The 22500-nt window shown below is 36.0% G+C and overlaps 1 protein-coding gene across 1 annotated transcript in view; it reads left to right on the top strand.

The window, feature by feature from the left end:
• The window catches only part of LOC136835001 (solute carrier family 7 member 14-like), a 686661-nt gene that overhangs the window by 644250 nt on the left and 19911 nt on the right, over window positions 1–22500 (top strand). Inside the window, exon 8 of the mRNA XM_067098012.1 lies at window positions 8317–8500. Coding sequence (XP_066954113.1) covers window positions 8317–8500 — 184 coding nt within the window. The remainder of the gene's footprint in view (window positions 1–8316; window positions 8501–22500) is intronic.

Consider the following 22500-nt stretch of genomic DNA (forward strand, 5'->3'; position numbering starts at 1 on the left):
TTTACCAAAGCAAAAAATGTATATCTTTCCAGCAGAAATTTGTAAGCAACAGTTTCTAAAATAATTGATAATTCACAAGAATTGATCAGAGAACTCATGCAAACACATGTTTGAGGAACAGTATATATGCATATTTAATATATATATATATATATATATATATATATATATATATATATATATATATATATATATATATATATACACACACACACCTTATTCACAAATGGAGGACAATATTGAATCTGTTCGAAGCAAAGCCAGGATGCCAGGACGCAAATACTTGGTGATGATTAGCGCACTCTCAACAGATTCTTATTATAGGAGAAATTACATGATTTTTAAAGCTTGTTTAATATTTTCAAGTTTATCATACCAACGGAAGATAGTCCGTTTCTGCATGATTAGACGTAGTACTAGTTTTAGGATGGAGCCTAACTGTATTCAAAAGCTATATATATATACTATATTTTTCACTTCCATGTACGCTAAATGTCATTATTAATAATGTATAATTGCAACGATGCAGAAGTTAAATTGTTATTTTTTCATCAATTATCACCAATACGCTAATGCAAATACTCAACCTAGACGGGTGAGTCAGTAAATAACTGGTGTGCAGTTATTTTTTATATTCTAAATAAGATTTTGCAATACCTAGAAATAAACATAAATAGATTTCCTCAGCTTGACCATGTCAACAACAGAAGTATATTCCGTTTCGAGTCACGATTAGACCTAGTGCAGCTATATTATAGTCAGACTACGACGGCATGAGAACCATGAGATTCGAACAAGGCCATATTGATTAATGTACACCAGAACCTCCTCATTTTACCCACGTTTATTTTCAAAGGAGCCCTTTCAAGAAATCTTACTGCGTATTCTCACTCTCGCCCTCCTACTTCACTGCAGTTATTTTTATCGTGGCTGCTGCAATCACTAGGAAACATCATCTCTAATGGCCTTGTTCGAATCTCTCTCATCCCATCGTAGACCGACTATAGCTTTAGGCTAGAGACTGAATGTATTCAAAAGATAAGGTATACGTTTCATCCATGCTAAATTCCATTACTAATATTGTGTTCGTACAAAAGGAAAAATGCTCGATATGATTTCGCTGTCAATCGTTAACGAGTGACTTTCCTCAGAACCGAAATGAACCGAGAAGTTTAACTGATATTTCACTAGAATTCACACAAGCGCTACAAGATTTGAAACTCAATATCTTATTCGCAAAGTACCTGTTCAAATTTGAGACATAACGTAAATTTATTCCATTATTAATGATGTTTCATAATGGCCTATTAATGAATGCGTTAAAATATGAAAGTACGACTGCCTTACCTCATAGAGGCAGGATGTCTGGGAAACCGGCCACAGACAACAGAATTTTTGCCTCGTCAAGTTTTCCGCCACTCTCTCTCCAGGCAGTCAGTGAGTAAGGCTACGTTCACACAGGGCGTTTTTAACCGCGCGGTGAGATACACGCGGTCGATTGTTCAATGTTAGCTTATATATATATGGAATCGTTCACACGTAACAGCGGCGTATCGCGGCGGTTTCCACTACGCCGCGGTAGCGAGATTCCCCTCACCAACGCGCGATTGCCGGGCGTGTCGAGATACACACATGTCAATGACATCGTTCACACACAGCGGTGAACCGCGCTTTTTGAAGACAGCAGGTGCCATCATTGGCTGTGTGTCAGCCAATGAGAAAAGAGAGTGTGCGTTACCGTAGCAACCCTGGCCACCACGCCTGGTCCCCGTGATCACAGTCACACACACTATTGCATCGCTGTCACTGTAAACTGTTAACTATGGAGAGGGATCATTTTGATACCGATTTATTCATAAACGAAACTGAAAATTAAAAAATTTTTCTTCATGCTCTCTTAAAGATGGTACAATGTTACAAATAAACCAAAGGTATGTTTATCATGTAAAACTGGGTGTACCCAATGCCGTCTTTGGCGCCGTTTGTGCCGATTCAGTCTGCGATTCAACATCCAAACGCAAGCTATTTCTTCCACGTCCAATCGACACTGGATGTCACAAAAAAATAATTATAATATATATATATATATATATATATATATATATATATATATATATATATATTATAATATATAAATATATATATATATATATATATATATATATATATATATATATATATATACTGTTATGTGTGGGGCTTGGCTGATGAGTTTATTCATTAATTAATGCAATTTATGGGGCCTTGCATCGCCAATGGCATGCATAACCTGTCAATTAAAGCTAAAGTTAGCCTCAAGGACAGACAATTACTTAATTGAATAAGGTCACCAGTCGGAGAAAACCATATATAGGATAACGGATTATTCTGCAACAAATGGATTACATCAAACCCCCTTACTTCCCAATTGGTCCCAACAAAGAAAGAATGTGCGGTGATAGCGAGGAAATTACATGAACAATTGGTCAGCGTCTGGCACAGTCAATTTTCCCCTTGCTTCAAGTACAGTTATAACACAACGGATGTCTATGCTGGTAGGTATAGCACGCAGTTTCGTATTAGTGAGGGCTAATTCTCTTCCGAACAATGGGATCGAGACACAAGGCTGCCTGAAATTTACTTACTTAACCTTCCCTAATTCCTACTTACTGTGTCACTAGGCAATATTAACTATTCTACACTAGACTTCATAAAAGAATGTGATTATACCATATTCTCGTAGATGGTGGTGAAGTGGTGAAAACAAAGGAAAATTGAAATCAGGAAGACATACTAGGAAGTCGACGAAAATTTGGCAAATTTCAAACTTACTGTTGACATGGGTCACTTGCCATGCAACTAACAATCGGAAGTCTTGAAAATACCTGTTTCGTCTAACTAGTACCAATGAAACAGTAAGAGGGCAAGCACAAAGAATTAGTTACACACAACGTGTGTGTCTCGCGCGGTAGCAAGTTTCTCTCTATGACCCCGCTCATGTCATAACAGGAGTCCTGGGCTGTTTTTCGCGTCGGTATGCCCATATGCCTAGGGCAGTCAGAAAATTTGAAAAACATTGCCGAATGCATAGGACAGAGCAAAAGGAAGCTTAAGACCACCTTTATTAGAGGTTACTTGGTGAAACCCTCCCTAATGCTACTAAAGACGTTACTTTTTGAAATACCCAGCCTCCTTTAGTATGGACAGAGACGTCTTCCTGTCTTTGTTAGAATGATATTTTTACTAAATAATGCAGAGGGCGAACAGCAAAATATTTATAAAAAATATATATCTATATATATTATATATATATATATATATATATATATATATATAATATATATATATATATATATATATATATATATATATGTATGTATGTATATATTTTATATATTTATGTATATATATGTGTATATATATATATATATATATATATATATATATATATATATATATATATATATATATATATATATATATATATATATATATATAAAAGCATTACCGCACAGTGGCCTCCGCGGTCAAAAAACGCTGCGCGTGAGCGATTACAGCGTTAAACGAGCGGTGGCCGCCGCGTTTAAAAACGTCCTGTGTGAACCTACCCTAATGGCCCAATTCCGAATGTAATTCATTATCAGTAAACCATTCATAAATGTAGAAACGGTTAAAAAACTCAAATGCAAAATTTTGGTATAAAAATATCATTCTGCAAGTGCTATTTTCCTTTCTTGCCATGTCAATATTCATGGCGGAAAAAAAATTCAGCCATTTCCGTCATCTTCGAAGTGTGACGTCATCATCCGTTTCTCGGACGAATTTCCGCAAAATCCAGCACTGCCCTTAAGTATAAAAGCGTGTGCTCGAAGTTGTCAAAGGACAAAATGTCTGAATGTAAAATTTTATCCTTGGTTGTATCATTGGCCAGAGAGTTATTTTCTGGAATTATGAAGTACATAGAGTACTTCCGTTATTCTACAGGAGGACCCGAGGCGCCTTTAGTTATATCTATTACGGAAACTTCTGATCGACTAATTGTCAACGACAGGAACTGCGGAAGTAATAAACAACAGGCTGATAGTTCAGAAGCTATGGAGAAGCTGGAAAAGGCCTTAGGCCAGAACAGTCTCCTGACAAAGCAGCTGAGGGAGATGGAAGGACGGCAAAAGTTACTGGAGAAGGACGAAGAAGTAGAGAGGTTGCGGAAAGAGAACGAAGAGCTACAGGATCATCTGGAAAATGCTGTACGTCAACACCTGGAAACAGAAATGTTATTACAAGCTGCAGAACATGAGCTCCGACGCTTCAAGAAACAGGAAAGTGAAACTGTCCAGAAACTGAAACTCTTGGAGTCTCGTTTAAAGATATTATCGAGTGCATACCTTGTTGCTTTAGGCAATCAGGAGAAGAGGCCTTCAGAGAGGCAAGCAAAGGCCCCACCTTCTAAGGAAATGAGTAGAGAGGAAAATGTCCCTCATGAAGGATTAGAAGAGGCGAGAGAAAGGATCTGCCTGACAGGTGATCAGAAAGGCGCAATAAAAGCCTCTCGTTCCGAAGAATCCAGCGAGGAGAAAAATCGCAGACGAAAAAGAATTGATAAAGGAGTAAAAAAGAATGACCTTCCACGTCTCCTCACAGGGGAGAACGGGACAGAGAGAAAGAAAAAAAAGAGAAAGAACAAGAAGAAGAAGAAGGAAAGGGCATCCTCGACGGACATGCCCGCAAACCACTCAACAGGAAACACCCAACTCCAAGAACCGCCGGACGTCAAATGGGCTGAACCGAAAATGAAGGGTAAGAACTTTCCCGGCAGACAGAGAGAGATATTGCGGAAAGTGAGGTGGAAGCCACCATACCGACCTCTAGTAGCAGTGAACAAGGTGACGAGTTCTCTCTATGATCGGTATTTTCAGAATCAACAAGCGAGACAACTACCCCAATATGATAGCAGCCCGTATGCAGATCAAAATCACCCGAGCTCATACGGTTACCCAGACCAAAAGCAAAATTAAAAGGCTAAACGATATTGCAAGCGCCAATCTCACTGCCTCCAAGCAAATCAAAGCGGGATCTTATGGAATCCCCGGAGCTCCTTGGGGAACACCTGAGGACCGATAGTATCGTCCACGAACAAGACAATAAATGTGAGTGTGTTAATACGATGGCTGCTGTAGCTGCATTCAACTTACGGTCTTTTCAACGTTCCTGATATCTGTGTGTGTACACACGCACACACATATAAGTGTATAAATATATATGTGTGCGTGTAAGTGCGCGTACACACATATATCAGGAAAGTTGAAAAGACCGTAAGTTCAATGCACCTGCAGCAGTCAACGCACAAACACACATATGTATATATGTGTATGTAGACATATAATATATATATATATATATATATATATATATATATATATATATATAAATAAAAGTGGGTATGTACACATATATACATATATTTATATACACATATATATATTACATATATAGGTGGGTATGTATACATGTATATATACATGTATACATACCCACCTACATATATATACATACATATACAGTATATATATATGTATGTATGTGTACATACCCACCTATATATACATATATATACTGTATATATACACATATGTATACATACCACCTATATATACACACATAAATACTGTATATATAGTGTGTGTATGTACGCGCACACAGGCAAATTATATACAGTATGTATATATAATTTGTCTGTGCGTGTACGTACACATACACTATATACAGTATATATGTGTATACAGTATATATTGGTGGGTATGTACACATACATACATATATATATACTGTATATGTATGTATATATATATAAGTGGGTATGTATACATGTATATATACATGTATACATACCAACCTACATATATATATATATATATATATATATATATATATATATATATATATATATACAGTATATATATATATATATATACATATATTATTATATATATATATATATATATATATATATATATATATATATACGTATATATGTATATATCTATGCACAGTATGTGTACAGTACATACCCACCTATATATATACTGTATACATAGTGTGTTTGTACATACGCGCAGACAATTATATATATATATATATATATATATATATATATATATATATATATATATATATATATATATATATATATATATATATATAGATATACACACGGTATATATATATATGTGTGTGTGTATATCTATAAGTGAGTATCTATATATACATATGTATAAGTGGGTATGTATACATATGCATATATACTGTGTATATGTATGTGTACACACAAATATATATGTGTGCTTGTGTATGTACACACACATACATAAATCTATATGTGCGTAAGTACCCACACACAAACACACATATGTACTGTATATATATATATATGATACACACGTGTGTGTGTGTGTATGTACACATACATATATATACGTATGAATGTATGTGTAAGTATGATTAAATACAAATGAATGCCAAGCAGTATATTTTCTTATTTATAAAGTAGAACAGGAGTTAATTGCGCATGAAACAGCAACTGAATTCTTTCTTTCACTGCACTAAGAATGACAACTGTTCAAGCTGAAGAATCGGAGAAACTATGCAAATTTCTATTGTTTATTGATTGGATCACAAAATATTTTGAAGAAGAAAGGGTCATCTCTTCCATCCCCTAACCTTCTTCCTTTTGCTCAGTCTTTCTTGTTGTCTTCCGGCCTGCGCTAGAAAAGGGACATTAGATCGCCTGTCCGACTGATATTTGTTCTTAAAGTTACCATAATATGTCGCTACTAGAATAGCTTTAGGCCCCCCTACACCACCCCTTCAGTGTAATTTAGAATTTGAATTCATCAGAAAGTTTAGGAGATGTCATCCAGTAAAAAGAAAATAAAAAAAATCCTGCACACCTCCTGATCATAAGCCATCTCTAAGTCTAAACAACTGGATCCTGGTTCAGCACTACAACTGGGTCTGGATCTATCTCTACAGCCAATGACCTCAAACCTTGATCCACCAAAGCCAACAACCCCTGAGCAATACTCTAAGTCCAACAAAAACTTTTTTGACATAACAAATGCATACACAAATAAACAGAGAGAGAGAGAGAGAGAGAGAGAGAGAGAGAGAGAGAGAGAGAGAGAGAGAGAGAGAGAGAGAGAGAATCACGTGTGAAAGAAACCTCTTGGCAACTACCTGATTCATTGCCAGGGGAAGTACGTATTTATATTCACTTGCATATCAAAAACAATTACATATTTCCACGAAGGCCCCTAACTCATTATCCTGCAAGTTATACTGTTGATGCACACTTACCACATACAGCAGCACGATTTTCTTTTTAATACAAAATTTGGCCTCAAAATACCTGTATAATTCTAAAGTGTTTTGCGAAAACATAAAAGATTAGAATTCTAAAGGGCTTTCGCAATTCAGACCCGTGATGCCAAGGAAAGTGGTAGCTTTCGCAATTCAGACCCGTGATGCCAAGGAAAGTGGTACCAAAAATTATAAACCTCCAAGCACCGTTACCGATTTTCTTCCGTTAATAACAAAGAGAAAACACGCTTCCTAAAGCGTTTGCTGTAAGTTTCCTTTTGAGTCCCCTGTGATCTATTACTAGAAACTAATTAAATGCAATCAAATAAGCATGAGAAATTTTCTTATTATATATACAATATATATATATATATATATATATATATATATATATATATATATATATATATATATACACACACAAATATATGTATATATGTATGTATACATATACCCAAAGATTTTTCAGCATATTCTTACTATATGCAAGAATCAAATAAGCAGAGATATAAACTAATACCAAGACATAGCAAAGGTTTCTGGACATGTGAAAATACTGCATATGGATTGTTGGTGTACAAAAAAAGATTAAAAAAAAAAAAAAAAAAAAAAAAAAAAAAAAAACAGTACAAACCACAAATTTAGGTTTTCGGACAAAAAATAATGGAAAAATACAATAGAAGAAAATTACTTCATTAACCTTGTTTAAATTTCTTACAGATATTTTGGCGCCGGTGGGGCCTCCATGTAATGGAGGTTTTAGGGCAATTTCATTAAAATAATATGAAGAAAACAACAAAATAAATAAGACCTCAGAACGATTATCGTTTTATTTGGAAGAGGAACAACAATAACCATTCAATCTTGCTGAGGCGACCAAATTGTTCGCAAACCCATTGCAATGATTTCTGTAGGATATATCCATCCTTTTTATTCACAAAATATATATAAAAAAAAATTACGATTTTTCTTTTGTTCCAGTTCCCTACAAAGAAATCGACGAAGACGCGGCCCTCGTGGAGGCCTTCGGACAGGTCGGAGCCTACAAGTCGAAGAACCTCGTCGCCATGGGAGCTTTGGCAGGTCTCACTGTGTCCATGTTCGGGTCGATGTTCTCCCTGCCCAGGCTGGTTTACGCCATGGCAAAGGATGGCCTCATTTTCAAGTGAGTTCACAAACGGCTAATGTTATGGTAACAATGTCAAATTATTTTAAGGTTATCTTTGATAGAGTTGCTTGCAAATTATTCTTTTTGCGAAATTTTACTTAAAGGCTATTTAAGTAAAAAAAAAAAAAGGACAGATTGGAGAATAACTTAAAATGATTCAAGTTATGGTAAAATTATCATATTATTTCGAGGTTATCTCCGATGGATTTGCTTGCAAATTATTCTCTTTACGAGATTTTACTTTAAGGTTATTTTCAAATTGCTTGATAATTTGAAAAAAAGAAACAGATTGGAGAGTAACTGTTTTGGTAAAAATTTCAAATTATTTCAATGTTATCTCTGACGGAGTTGCTTGCAAATTATTCTTTTCAAACTGCTTAATTTGAAAAGAGACACAAATTGGAGAATAACTGTAATGGTAAAAATGTCAAGTTATTTCAATGTTATCTCTGATCGAGTTGCTTGTAAATTATTCTTTTGACGAGAATTTACTCTAAGGTTATTTTCAAACTGCTTAACAATTAAAAAAAAAAAGACAGATTGGTGAATAATTTGAAGAAAAAATTATTCAAGGTTTGGTAAAAATGTCAAACAATTTAGAGGATATCTGTGATGGAATTATTCTTTTCACGCGAATTTAATTTAAGGTTACTTTTAATTTCCGTAATAATTGAAAAAAAAAAAGACAGATTGTAGAACAAATATAAAAAATCCACAAAGTTTCGGAGCATCATGCTCCCTCTTCCGAAACTGCATGTGGATTTTCTACATATAATTGTTCTCTAATTTGTGGTTTTTCTAAAGTTTCAAAGTTCGATACTGATCTGTTATCGTTCTTAATCATTTTTAGAGATATCTGCATGAGTTTAGTATAACTCGCTTCCTGGTTAAGTTTTAAAATGATTTCAAATTTATTTATATTGTTTTCATAACTTATTTTGCACAACTTAATTCCAAATAAATTCTGCAATTATTTTTAAGAAATTTACTTCGCCTTTGGAGATTTTGCTTTTATATTAATTCTCCACTTTGACCCAATAAATTTATAACTCATTAGACTGCCTATTCGATAGGATTTGCTCTTGCGAAAAGTATTACTGAATTACATCACTATCAGAATCGTTTCAGAGATGTCCCCTCCAGTGGGAGAAATTGTGGACTTCTTTCCATGACAAATCACGGGAATTCATTCGAACACAAGAGAATTCTAAAATGATTCATAAAGCATGACGAAGTTTGAAGTATTAAAGGAAATCAGGTTATACCTTGTGGTAACATGAACAAATGTCTGTTGTTTGGCCATGATCCGTTCACACCTTGCCACACTTACACACTACCTTAGAGCAAGGGCCCGTGCTGGCATAAGCTAGCATAATCTAAGCCACCCACTCCAGTATAAATCACCAACTCCCTCTGTGGGTTTTCGAGCCTCTCTCTCTCTCTCTCTCTCTCTCTCTCTCTCTCTCTCTCTCTCTCTCTCTCTCTCTCTCTCTCTCTCTCTCTCATTGGTGGTTATATTGTACAACGAAATACTAACTACATCCTTGTTTTTGTCAACCCAGTTCATTTTGTTGAGGTCTCTATTTATCTAGTCTATAAAGCAGGTAGTTCCAACAGAACACTGGCTATAAATATCCCATTATTATCATTCATCAGATGAATCCTATTCATATGAAACAAGCCCACTGACTTGCAATTCTAGCTTCCAAAGAATAAGTAACAGGAGGTACAGGGAAGTACAGAAAGAAGAGACCACTTATTAAACAGAAATAATAACATTAATAAATAACTAGATAAAAATGTAAGCAAATTATTAAAATGCAAGGAGAATTGTATTAGGGTAGTAATGCATTGCATCTACGCCTGAACTTTTCAAGTTTCATGGCAACTAGCGGTCTCCAGCGTGATGATGGTTACGTTTTACGACTGTTAAGAACAACCGATTATTATCATTATTATTATTATTATTATTATCATCATTATTTTGAAGATAAACTTCTGTTCATATGGAACAAGCCTACAGGGGCCACTGACTTGAAATTCTAGCTTCCAAAGAATATGGTGTTCATTTGAAAGACAGAAAGATTCACTTTAACTCCGCCGCGGGATCTTCATCAAAGTAATTAAACCTGACGTAACTTCGTCGAATGGTAATCACACCGCAAGATTTTTCATCGCAAGTAAGTTCGTCAAACATTTTGATTAAACCCCCAAAATGCCTCCCGAGTATGTATCGAGCATAAGAAATTATAACAAGTAAAAAATGCGCCGAAGCTTCTTCGCCGCTATCGAGTTTTCTGCACAGCCGCTACAGCGCATTATCAAGGCTCCATCTTTCAGTGGCCTCGGTATCGTGCTGCATGAACCGCATCCCATGAAACTTTAACCCCTGCCCGGTGGTGGCCTGGCCTATATTATTGCCAGGTGCACGATTATGGCTAAATTTAACCTTAAATAGAAATAAAAACTACAGAGGCTAGACGGCTGCAATTTGGTATGTTTGATGATTTGAGGGTGGATGATCAACATACTAATTTGCAGCCCTCTAGCCTCAGTAGTTTTTAAGATCTGAGGGCGGACAGAAAAAGTGCGGACAGGAAAAAGTGCGGACTGGAAAAAGTGCGGACGGACAGACAAAGCCGGGGTTTCTCGTACAGAAAACTAAAAACGAAGTGATACTGGTCATTATTTGTTAGAAAAAAAGACGATGAAATCTTTAGAAACCTGATCAATATTATAAAACATACTGCATGCAAGTCCACACAAATGATGATTTCATTATCAGTCGTTTGGGAGAGCATAATCATGCAGGTAAAGGTGCGTCCTCACTAAAGTAAAGTCATGATCCCACGTAGAAACCTTATCACACACACACATCACAAACAGGCTGGATACAAGTCAGTGACTTATTGGTAGTCCTAAGCAGAGTTTCATGCTATTGTTCAGCATTTGCCAAGGGTTCGTTCTCCACTGGCGGTCACTAACATGTTTTCAACATGTTTACAGTGCATATGCAATAAATTTCCGACATGTTTATGACATGTTTTACTGCAGGGTGGACGCACCCTAATACTGCTCGTGTTGAAGTTGCCAAAATGATAACGCATCGAAAGAAAAAGCACCTATGATTGGAAACAACTATTACATACCCGCTCGAGCGTACATTGGACTATTCTACGTAGTTGCAGACCAGCTGCCTGCCACTCAGCACATAAAAAGGAATTTTCGAAATGCTTGAAATGTAGCTGCACAAGTTCCTCTAAATCACATCCAGTGTGTTTGTTTACCTCGTGACTGCAGGACAGCACATTCAAATAACCTCTTCCTTCTGTTCGATAGTGATGATGGGCCAGAGAGAATGATTTTATTTTAAACTCTGGGAAATCGTCGGGTATTACCCAGTTCCAGCTCCAACTTTATTCAGTCGGTTATACACAATATGTGGTGTTATGAATAGTGATGTTCTGCCCTAGTTTATGCTTTGGGGGTCAGAAAAAAAACTGAAAAAGCTACAGCAGGCTGTCAAAACCAGCCTTTTGTCTACCTGATCACCAAATACAATTATGAACGATTCTGAACAAGAAGAAACTATTACTTTTAGATCAGCTTTCCCGAGCCAGTCCTAAAAGTCTTTCTTTTCAACTTCCCCAATGTTTATTTCGATCCCCTCAGTCAAAAGTTTTACAACAATTATACGAAATTTGCATTTAAAAGGAGCATGATTGCTCTTTTGAGTATTTATACGATTATAATGATTATCCTGAAGATAACCAGCCCGTCTTAGATCATACAGGAGATACGAGTCTTGGACGCCCAAACCTTCACTTAGTACGTCGACCTCTTCGCTTTGATCGTGTTTTGTGGAACTGTTCTGACGAAGTCAAACAAGGTGCCTCTAAGACAAAAAATTCTTGTGAAGGCTCCCATTGATCGTTCAGCGAACAGACTGGAGCATCTCATCCTACGATATGGGAATTTCGAGAAGTTCAAAGGCGGGAACAATCAAGAAACGAGGCGATAATGGAACAATAAATCGCAGGTGTAAAAATTCCCAGTCGTCAAAGAGAAATATGAAGACACTGCAAAGAGAATCCAAGGAGCCTCAGTGAATGGGAAAATCATGAACTTCTTCACTTTTTAGGATTGACTGATCATAATTTGTCTTTCTGATTTGTAGTCCCGTTCCAACCACCATACTACCATGCAATAATCGAACTTACAATCTGCCCTTTCTTTTACCTATTCGGTTTACCTCTTTAATTTTCAGTTCAGGGGGAAACTGAGTAGCTGGAACTGTTTATTCTAAAAAGAATGGGGGGGGGCAAGTTTTACGTTTTGAGATGTGGTGAAAACTAGTAATTTATACAAAACGCAATATGATTATTATATACTGTATATATATATATATATATATATACTGTATATATATATATAATATATATATATATATATATATATATATATATATATATATATATATATATATATATATATATATATATTAAATCACAAAGCCCTCTTAACTACTCGATTTCATGGCATTTTGGAAACTCTTGTCATTACGAAGCCTGGAACCAAATTAAGAACGGAATTAAGTTTTCAGATGCCCGACCAGTATTCCATCTCGGGTCAGGGTACCAAGAAGGAGGAAAACGATGCTTACACTTTACTACAGGACATATATATATATATATATATATATATATATATATATATATATATATATATATATATATATATATATATATATATATATATATATATATATATATATATAATGTAGTCTACTGGTCACCTTTTTTATCAAATGCATATGTAATAGTATTAGCCGCAATGCCCTCTTAACTTATCGAATTCTTCGCGCTTTTTTTGGATCCGCTTGTCACTACAAAACCTTAAGGTCCAAGTGCAAGAAGTATTACGGTGATAAAGCATAACGATAAATTTACTGGCGATGTAATATCTTGCGATGTAATTACAGCGGCGAAATTATCTCGATGAAATTACTGGACACCTGAACAACCTTGCGATCTGGCTGAGGCAACAAATTGAGTGCACAACATGAGTCGTGATACTCGATGGAGCTATTCAGAAAGAAATTATTGGCGTTTTGGTGTAGCAATGGGCAGATCAGGACTGAAACTTAGGCCTTTGGTTTAGATACAGTGCTGGACGGTCAACTAATCACCAATCTATCTATCTATCTATCTATCTATCTATCTATCTATATATATATATATATATATATATATATATATATATATATATATATATATATATATATATATATATATATATATATATATAAATATTTACAAGAAAAAAATATATCTAATACATAATCAAATCAAATAAATATGGAACATCGGAGCACCAATTAATATTGTCTGCCAACTCCATGCTTCCCACTCAAATAAACAAACACAAACACACCTCAGAAGCAAATTTCTCAACTTAAGAAAACAGCGTCGTCTTAATTTTAGCGCTTGCGACACCCACCGCCAAACTTACGTCCCACATAAAATCTCCTTAAATCCATTTAATTACGGGGATAATGCCTCCAGCTAAGAGAGACTCAGACACCTTAGCATAATTAATGAGCGTCAAATCGAGACAGATAATGATGCTGTTGCAACATGATGCCAAAGGCCTGGAGAGGGAAGGAAGCGGAGGCTGAGAGAGAGAGAGAGAGAGAGAGAGAGAGAGAGAGAGAGAGAGAGAGAGAGAGAGAGTCTGTAGTTATGACAAGGCAGAAAAGGGGAAAAATAAACATGGAGAAACAAAGTAAGCGGAGCGAAAAAGAAATATCGGAGGAGTTACTAAAGGAGAGAGAGAGAGAGAGAGAGAGAGAGAGAGAGAGAGAGAGAGAGAGAGAGAGAGAGAGAGGTTAGGGGACCGCAAAGACATTAGAAAAAGGATGACGAGGGTGAACACAAAATGGTAGCGTAAGATATGACGGTGATTTAGGGTAACAAATGGAAATTGCAGATAGACAATTTATAAAGATAAAAACAAAAGCAAGCAGGAAAACTTGAACAAAAGAAGTGTCAGGGTTTCGGGAAAATGTAGTTTTATCTTAGGAGCAAAGGCCAATGGGACGGGCAACCAAAATGCCCTTTTATAGCCCAGGCCCAAAAAAACGAAAGTGAACGGTTGTGTAACCGCGAAAGAGAAAAGTTACTACAATTCAGGAAAACCGGAAGCTTAGAGAATTCAAAAGTTTAGCAGGAGAAGGAAGGAAAGTCACTGAACCGTCGTCATCCGGGGATTACCGATTTCCTGACAGGTATTCAAAACTCAGCGAGCATCTAAGGACAAAATTTAAACTGAATAAAGGTAGAAATGGTAACAAAAGACAATAAAAACACTGAGTGTGATAAACAAAGGAACAAAGAGACTGAGACCAATGAAAAATGGAGAATAAAAGCTAAACGAAAGAAAGGACGAAGTACAAGGATACGTAGGAATTACAAGATAAGAGATAAGGAACTCATCAAAGGTGATAAAGAAAGATAAAATGAAGAGATAAATGGCGATACAAATGAGGGGAACTTTCATAAGAGAGAAAATGACTACCTCCATGGAGGAAGGTATTGTGGGGAGGAAACGTGACAACAGAAACGCCAAAATACGAAGAAAACAGATAAAAAATAGAAAATTTTCAGAAAAAAAAAGATCGAAGGAAACAACTGGTGATGCAACCGAGGACGACCTTAGTGACAGGTAGAGTAAAAACCTATTGCTACCTTCATGATGGAAGAGGTTAGCCAGGTGGATGAATGTCAGTCGCCTTAAAAAAAAAAAAAAAACTACTGGAAATGAAGATTACCAAAACTCGGTTGGTGCCAAGTCAGAAGAAACTATAAAAATGGAGGGTTAAACGTTGACTTAATGACCATGCCTTTCATAATAGTGAGCGTTACTAAATTTCGCAACAAACCTTAGTGATCTTATCTAAGCGTCAAGGAGTGACCAACAACGGATACCATGCTGTAAAATGTTTTTTGTATATTCCTAATCTCTTGCTCAGTGAAATTACGCAACATCTGTTTAGTCAGTACAGGTACAAAAGCTTTCGTGCCCTTTAACGAGTCTTCCAACGGAGCTTAAGAGTCTGGTGTAAGCGGCAATGATCCACAGTGAGGCCCGGGAAGCTGGTAGGGTAACGGTGGTGCCCAGTTTATTGTGAGATAGTTCTGAGGGCTCAACAGCAAGTTGATCTGCCTTTACTTTCAGTATTCAGCATTTCTCACTCTACATCCACTCCCATATATCCTCCATCTTACTGAACCTGGCACTGGGTTTCTGCGCATGGTTGCCGGGGTCATCTGTTGGGGCATAGGCATGGGACTAGCAACCTCATCCAAAAAATCAATGCTTAGACATTTCCAACAGACCTTGGGAGTCTGGTGCGAGTGGTACTGGGTAAGACTAATGTATACGAAGTTAACAGACTTCAAAATTTCCCGTGAGAGGTTTGTGTATGTACCAACAGGTAACAATGTGCACTGTGTGTGTGTGTGTGTGTGAGAGAGAGAGAGAGAGAGAGAGAGGTGAGTGAGTTAATATATCAGCCATCCTACATACAAGTAGAATGAAGGAGGACAGTACCAACCATTCAATCCTGCTCAGACGACCAAGGTGCAAGCGCATCATAAGCAGTGATGTTCGATGGAGTCATTCCTCCACTCAGACACGATACCTGATACGAATAAGAATTGACATTGATATCGACAATAGTTAAAGACGGGAAGTTAGAATTTACCGTGAAGACACACATACAAAATACAAAGACAAAACAACTAATATCTGGAAAACGGTAAAAGGGTGTGATTACAATGAAGATGGAAACGGAATAACAGAGGTGAATGGTTCTGGCGAAAATGAATTGACGAAGACGAATACAGCATCCTGGAACACAGAAGTATGTATATCATATATATATATATATATATATATATATATATATATATATATATATATATATATATATATATACATAAACATAATATTAATAAAATAAAAAAATAAAAAATTACAGTCAAACAGATAACCAAAAACAGGAAAGGGAACGACCGGAGAACCGTGGAAGAAATGCAAGAAAAGGGGACACAGAGATTACTGCTGAGTAATAAACCCTCCATGAAATCGTATAACTGCAGTACATAAAGGGGCTAAAAGAAACATATGTTAAACCAGGGACTTAGGGGAGAGAAAAGCAATAACCGTGAGAGAGAACACTGACGCGATCTCAACTGAAAGGAAACGCGCGAAGTAAGTCACCTGCTCCCAAATGAAGTGGAAAGGCTGCACTACACAGGGCTTACGCCAAGAAGGGGGAAAAGGCAATAATATATAAATATATATATATATACATACATGTATATATGTATACACACATTTATGTATATATGTGTATATTATACATACATACATACATAAATATATTTATATATATATATGTATATATATATATAATACATATATATATATATATATATATATATATATATGCATCCATTAATATATATATATATATATATCTTAACACAAGAGCATCCATTAAGACAAATGAGAGAGAGAGAGAGAGAGAGAGAGAGAGAGAGAGAGCTCCATAATCTGATAGGGCGAGAAAGTTGCGCAATGACAGCAATCGCCTTACTCTTCAACTTCGATGCCTCTGAAGGAAACAGACAAAATAAAAAAGGAGCAAAATGAATGAAAAATAACAGTTATTAAAGAGAGAGAGAGAGAGAGAGAGAGAGAGAGAGAGAGAGAGAGATTCTCATTCATCCACACAAAGCACATTTAAACGTTACATGAACTCAACTTTCTGTTGACAAAATTTGGTGAGTTCTGTGTACTTATCTGAATGACATTGCATTTTCAAACAACAAACCTGTATGTCCCCAAACAAATAACAAACTGAAACAACATGCCTGGACAGAGTAAATGTTACAGACTAGACAAACAGAAGTGTGACAGGCCTACGGAAACTCGAGACTGGTAGGAGAGAGTCAGAAGAACGAGAAGACTCTCTCAGGACCTGAACTAGAATAACAAAGAGGTGTACACAGTTTTATAGTAAAGTTATTTGGAAGTTGTATTTGTGAAAAAAAATTCCGAACTCTAGTTATGATAATATGATGGTTAACAATCAATATCAAGAATATCACTTTACTGATGCTGTCGCTTGTATATTAAGCTTAGTCTAACGTATAATCAGATCTCGACGTTGGTTGATGTGCTTCACCTACTAATATTACATACATATATATATATATATATATATATATATATATATATATATATATATATATATATATATATATATATATATATATCATATATATATATATATATATATATATATATATATTTATTGAATCCCTCGACATATATTTATATATCCCTCAATTTATTGACCCTCGATATTACCTATTTATTAAATCGTATTTTACTTTAAATTATATAAATATTATTATATATATATATATATATATATATATATATATATATATATATATATAATCATATATATTGTACATAGATAACATATATACATATTTATAACTATATACACCTGTATATATATACTGTCATTTCGGCCAATATTTGGCGGTTATTAGCTCATATCGCATGCCACTACTTCAATACATATGACACATTTGAAGAGAAAAATATAACAATTCAATCTAGCCCCTCTTAAACACCTGCAATTCTCTTTTTCCTCCTGTGGAAATTGTAGCTGCAAAGGTTTCTGTCATATCCCACGTGACTCCAATCCAAGACCAGAATACCGAAACTGTGATCTCTTATGATCTTCTTGAAACGTCCATATCTTTCATTTTTAGTTTTCTGTAAAAGAAAACTATGGTGCCGGCTTTGTTTGTCCGTCCGCACTTTTTTCTGTCCGCCATCAGATCTCAAAACTACTGATGTTATAGGGCTACAAGTTGGTATGTTGACCGTCCACCCTCCAATCATCAAACATACCAAACCGCAGCCCTCTAGCCCCAATAATTTTAATTTCAAGTTAAAGTTAGCCAACAACACAAGAAAGTCCACCACCGGGCCGTGGTTAAAGTTTCATGGGCCGCGGCTCATACAGCATTATACCGAGACCACCGAAAGGCAGATCTATTTTCAGTGGCCTTGATTATACGATGTAGCGGCTGTACAGAAAACTCGATTTCGCCTAAGAAACTTCGACGCATTTTTTACTTGTTTTTTCCTGGTATGCGTTGGAAATAACATTTACTGGCTGAAAAACAAAGTGAGGGGAATAGTTTTTAAGCAACTCTTAATCATTTTTTTTTGCATGGTATCATACTTTAAAAACTGTTAAAGATTATGACATAAATTTTCCACTCTAATTCCTGTGTCTTTATTATAAAAATCTGAAATATTAACAAAATCCTCGTTATGTTTTTTTTTTAATCTTTTCTCAAAGCACACAAAATTTTTTAGAAAACCTACGCACATATTTTTTTAAACTCTATAGCTCCAGTTTAGGATAATGCTTGATGCATATATTACTAAAAATATCATGCCACCCAGGTCACAGGTAAAATTAAAATGCAGCCCCGACTTGCAAAAAGTTTGCCCATGCCTGGTTTGAAGAGTACTTATTTTTTTATATAGAAAAAAGGCGTAGAATTAATCAATACCCCATGCTACAGAAGCAGAGTTGTTAACGCTTTACTGACATTGCTCTCAGAATTTATGACTCATTTCACTTATACCAGACCTCTAAGATAACACTGACTGTGTTAGCTGGAATTTGAAGAAAGGCAGTTCGCCACCCATAAGCTGAACCCTCCTCCCCCCCTCCTCTGTCCGTTTGTGGGACAGGCGTGAGCTGAAAAATTCTGATGGCCAAGTTATATGACAAATTACACAGCCTTGATCAATTCTGGTATACTTAGTCAAAGGCTTGGGAGTTCCACTGTAAAGAAAGGGGACAGTTGTGGAAAAAGCAGCCCAAGAAGATTCCAAACTTCGTCTCGCCAAGAATTACAGTGGACCCACTCTTTTGCCGTCTTGATGTTTATAGCCCAAGACAACTACTGGTCTGCATAGATCTTGCCATGATCAGCGCGCCACAGGCAACACTGTGATGTTATTTGTTAGAAAGAGGACAATTACAACCATTCGATCCGGCTGAAGAGACCAAGTTGCGCTGGACGTGTTACTTAGGCCTTCATTAGTAGGACGTTAACTTACGAACAATTTAACATGGAGATGAGGGTGCACACACTTTGAACATAAATGTTAGATGAAAAAAAATACATATCAATTTATCAATCAATATGTACCTCGTTATATAAGCAGTTATCAAAAAGGCAACTTAAATATTAGCTTAAATATTAACGCTTACTATACTTTAACAGAAAAAAAATCACCCGTACAGACGTCTGTGTGAAGATCTCGCCCTTTATATTAGACATTCTGAAACAAAATGAGTAACTAGATAAACTTTTTGTATATTTCATAAGTCGATGGGAAGCAACCTAATGCCCTTCTCTAGCTCAGGCCCGATAAAAACAAGAAACAAGTAAAAAATGCGACGAAGTTTCTTCGGCGCAAGTGAGTTTTCTGTGCAGCCGCTACAGCGTATAATCAAGGCCACCGAAAACAGATCTATCTTTCGGTGGTCTCGGTATAATGCTGTATGAGCCGCAGACCATGAAACTTTAACCACGGCCCGGTGGTGGCCTTTCCTATATCACTGCCAGAACCACGATAATGGCTAACTTTAACCTTAAATAGAATAAAAACTACTGAAGTTAGAGGGCTGCAATTTGGTATGTTTGATGACTGGAGAGTGGATGATCAACATACCAATTTGCAGCCCTCTAGCCACAGTAGTTTTTAAGATCTGAGGGCGGACAGAAAAACTGCGGAAAAAATAAAGTGCGGACGAACACACACAGCCGGCACAACAGTTTTCTTTTACAGAAAACTAAAAGAAGAAAAGTCAAAACAGTGGACTTGACACACAACGAAAAAATAGCAGTTGCAGTAACGTGTTCAAGTTCAAATTTCATACCAAGTAATGATCAATGCAGGAATGGCTACAGTAATAATAAATAAATTCAATAAAGCCACGTAATAGAATGAAAATTAAAAATAAAAATTATAAACAAACGCTAGATTTTATTACTATTAAAATAGTTTAACCAGACCACTGAGCTGATTTTCAGCTCTCAAAGGGCTGGCCCCAAGAATTATTATGAAATAGAATACCAGGTCTAGGCCATAGGCCAAGTTCCTCGTTGGGAGAGTCGATAGAGTTCTCAGCTAGCACTCTGCTAGGCCCAAGTTCTGAGTCTCCGGCCGGCTAATGAAGAATTAGAGGAATTTATTTCTGGTGAAAGAAATTCATTTCTCGCTATAATGTGGTTCGGATTCCACAATAAGCTGTAGGTCCCGTTGCTAGGTAACCAACTGGTTCTTAGCCACGTAAAATAAGTCTAATCCTTCGGGCCAGTCCTAGGAGAGCTGTTAATCACCTCAGTGGTCTGGTTAAACTAAGGTATACTTACTTTACTTTAGGCCATAGGCCAAGCACCGGGACCAAATAATAAATAATGAAAGAAAATGAAATTTAAAGAAATATACGTACAAAGGCATATGCTTTTACACTGCAACACACGCAAACATTAAATAAATAACAAACACTAGAAATAACATTTCAAACGACAGTAACAATACCGAACAAATACAGAGCGGCATTATTCGAATAAGAGGTGGAATAATAACGACAATTACAAAAGGAAAAATTGTCGGTGTATATCTTCACCCTTACCTGGGTCCGGAAGGTCACTGATCAACCCAAAGGATATGAAGCGAAACTGCCGGACACGCAAGAGAAGAACTAGGAAGGGCAGAGGGTGATGTCAGGTGGATAAGATAAAATAATAAGATAGTAAGAGAAGTGCAAAAGCAAATTAAATGACATACTCCAATAAAGAGTTCAGATATTTAATTCTACCAAAATTAAGTTATTATTCGCAAACATGAAGTCTCTCTCTCTCTCTCTCTCTCTCTCTCTCTCTCTCTCTCTCTCTCTCTCTCTCTCTCTCTATATATATATATATATATATATATATATATATATATATATATATATATATATATATATATATATATATATATATATATATACCACATTATACCACAGAGATCAGTCACATATCAGGAGTGATTATAACATACAAACACACACACATATATACATATATGTATATATATATATATATATATATATATATATATATATATATATATATATATATATATATATATATATATATATATATATAATATATATATATATACACATACTATAATATATATACACAAACACACAATAGCTGACCAACCCAGCGCTGTCCGGGAAAACTCTGAATGACAACTGATAAACTCCCTCTCACTCACTCTCTATCTTTCCAAGACTCCCTCACTCTTTCCCTCTTTTTCCTCCCTAACATCCCTCTACTCTCTCTCCCTCACTTCCTCTCCCTCTCACTCTCTCTCTTAATCTCTCCCTGTTCTGTTAAGACAGTTGCTTCAATTACATTGCCAAGCATTTTTGATATTTTATATTTCACCCTTCTCACCCCTCCCAACCAATTCCTATCCCAGCTGATCTTGAACTTAAAGGGCATCGGGAGTGTTACTATTCATCTCGGCGACCTCGAAAACTATGGGTTAGACACTAGTATCTGTCATTTATGACATTTGATTTTTCACCCCTTGAAAGGCATCAGGAATGTCACCATTCATCTGAGCGACCTCGAAAACTATATGTCAGACACTAACATCTGTTGTTTTCAGTTATTTTTACACGTCACCCCCTTCCCACCCCTCCCCCTCTGTTGCCAGTGATGTCTTGCCCCCACAGTATTCTTTTCCAGGTAATAAGTCATAAGTATACCGAAATGAAGTATGATAAACACGTAGAGTTTATGTAGTTACTAAGTCTACGGACA

This window comes from Macrobrachium rosenbergii, chromosome 54, assembly GCF_040412425.1.
Source record: "Macrobrachium rosenbergii isolate ZJJX-2024 chromosome 54, ASM4041242v1, whole genome shotgun sequence".
NCBI classification, from domain to species: domain Eukaryota; kingdom Metazoa; phylum Arthropoda; class Malacostraca; order Decapoda; family Palaemonidae; genus Macrobrachium; species Macrobrachium rosenbergii.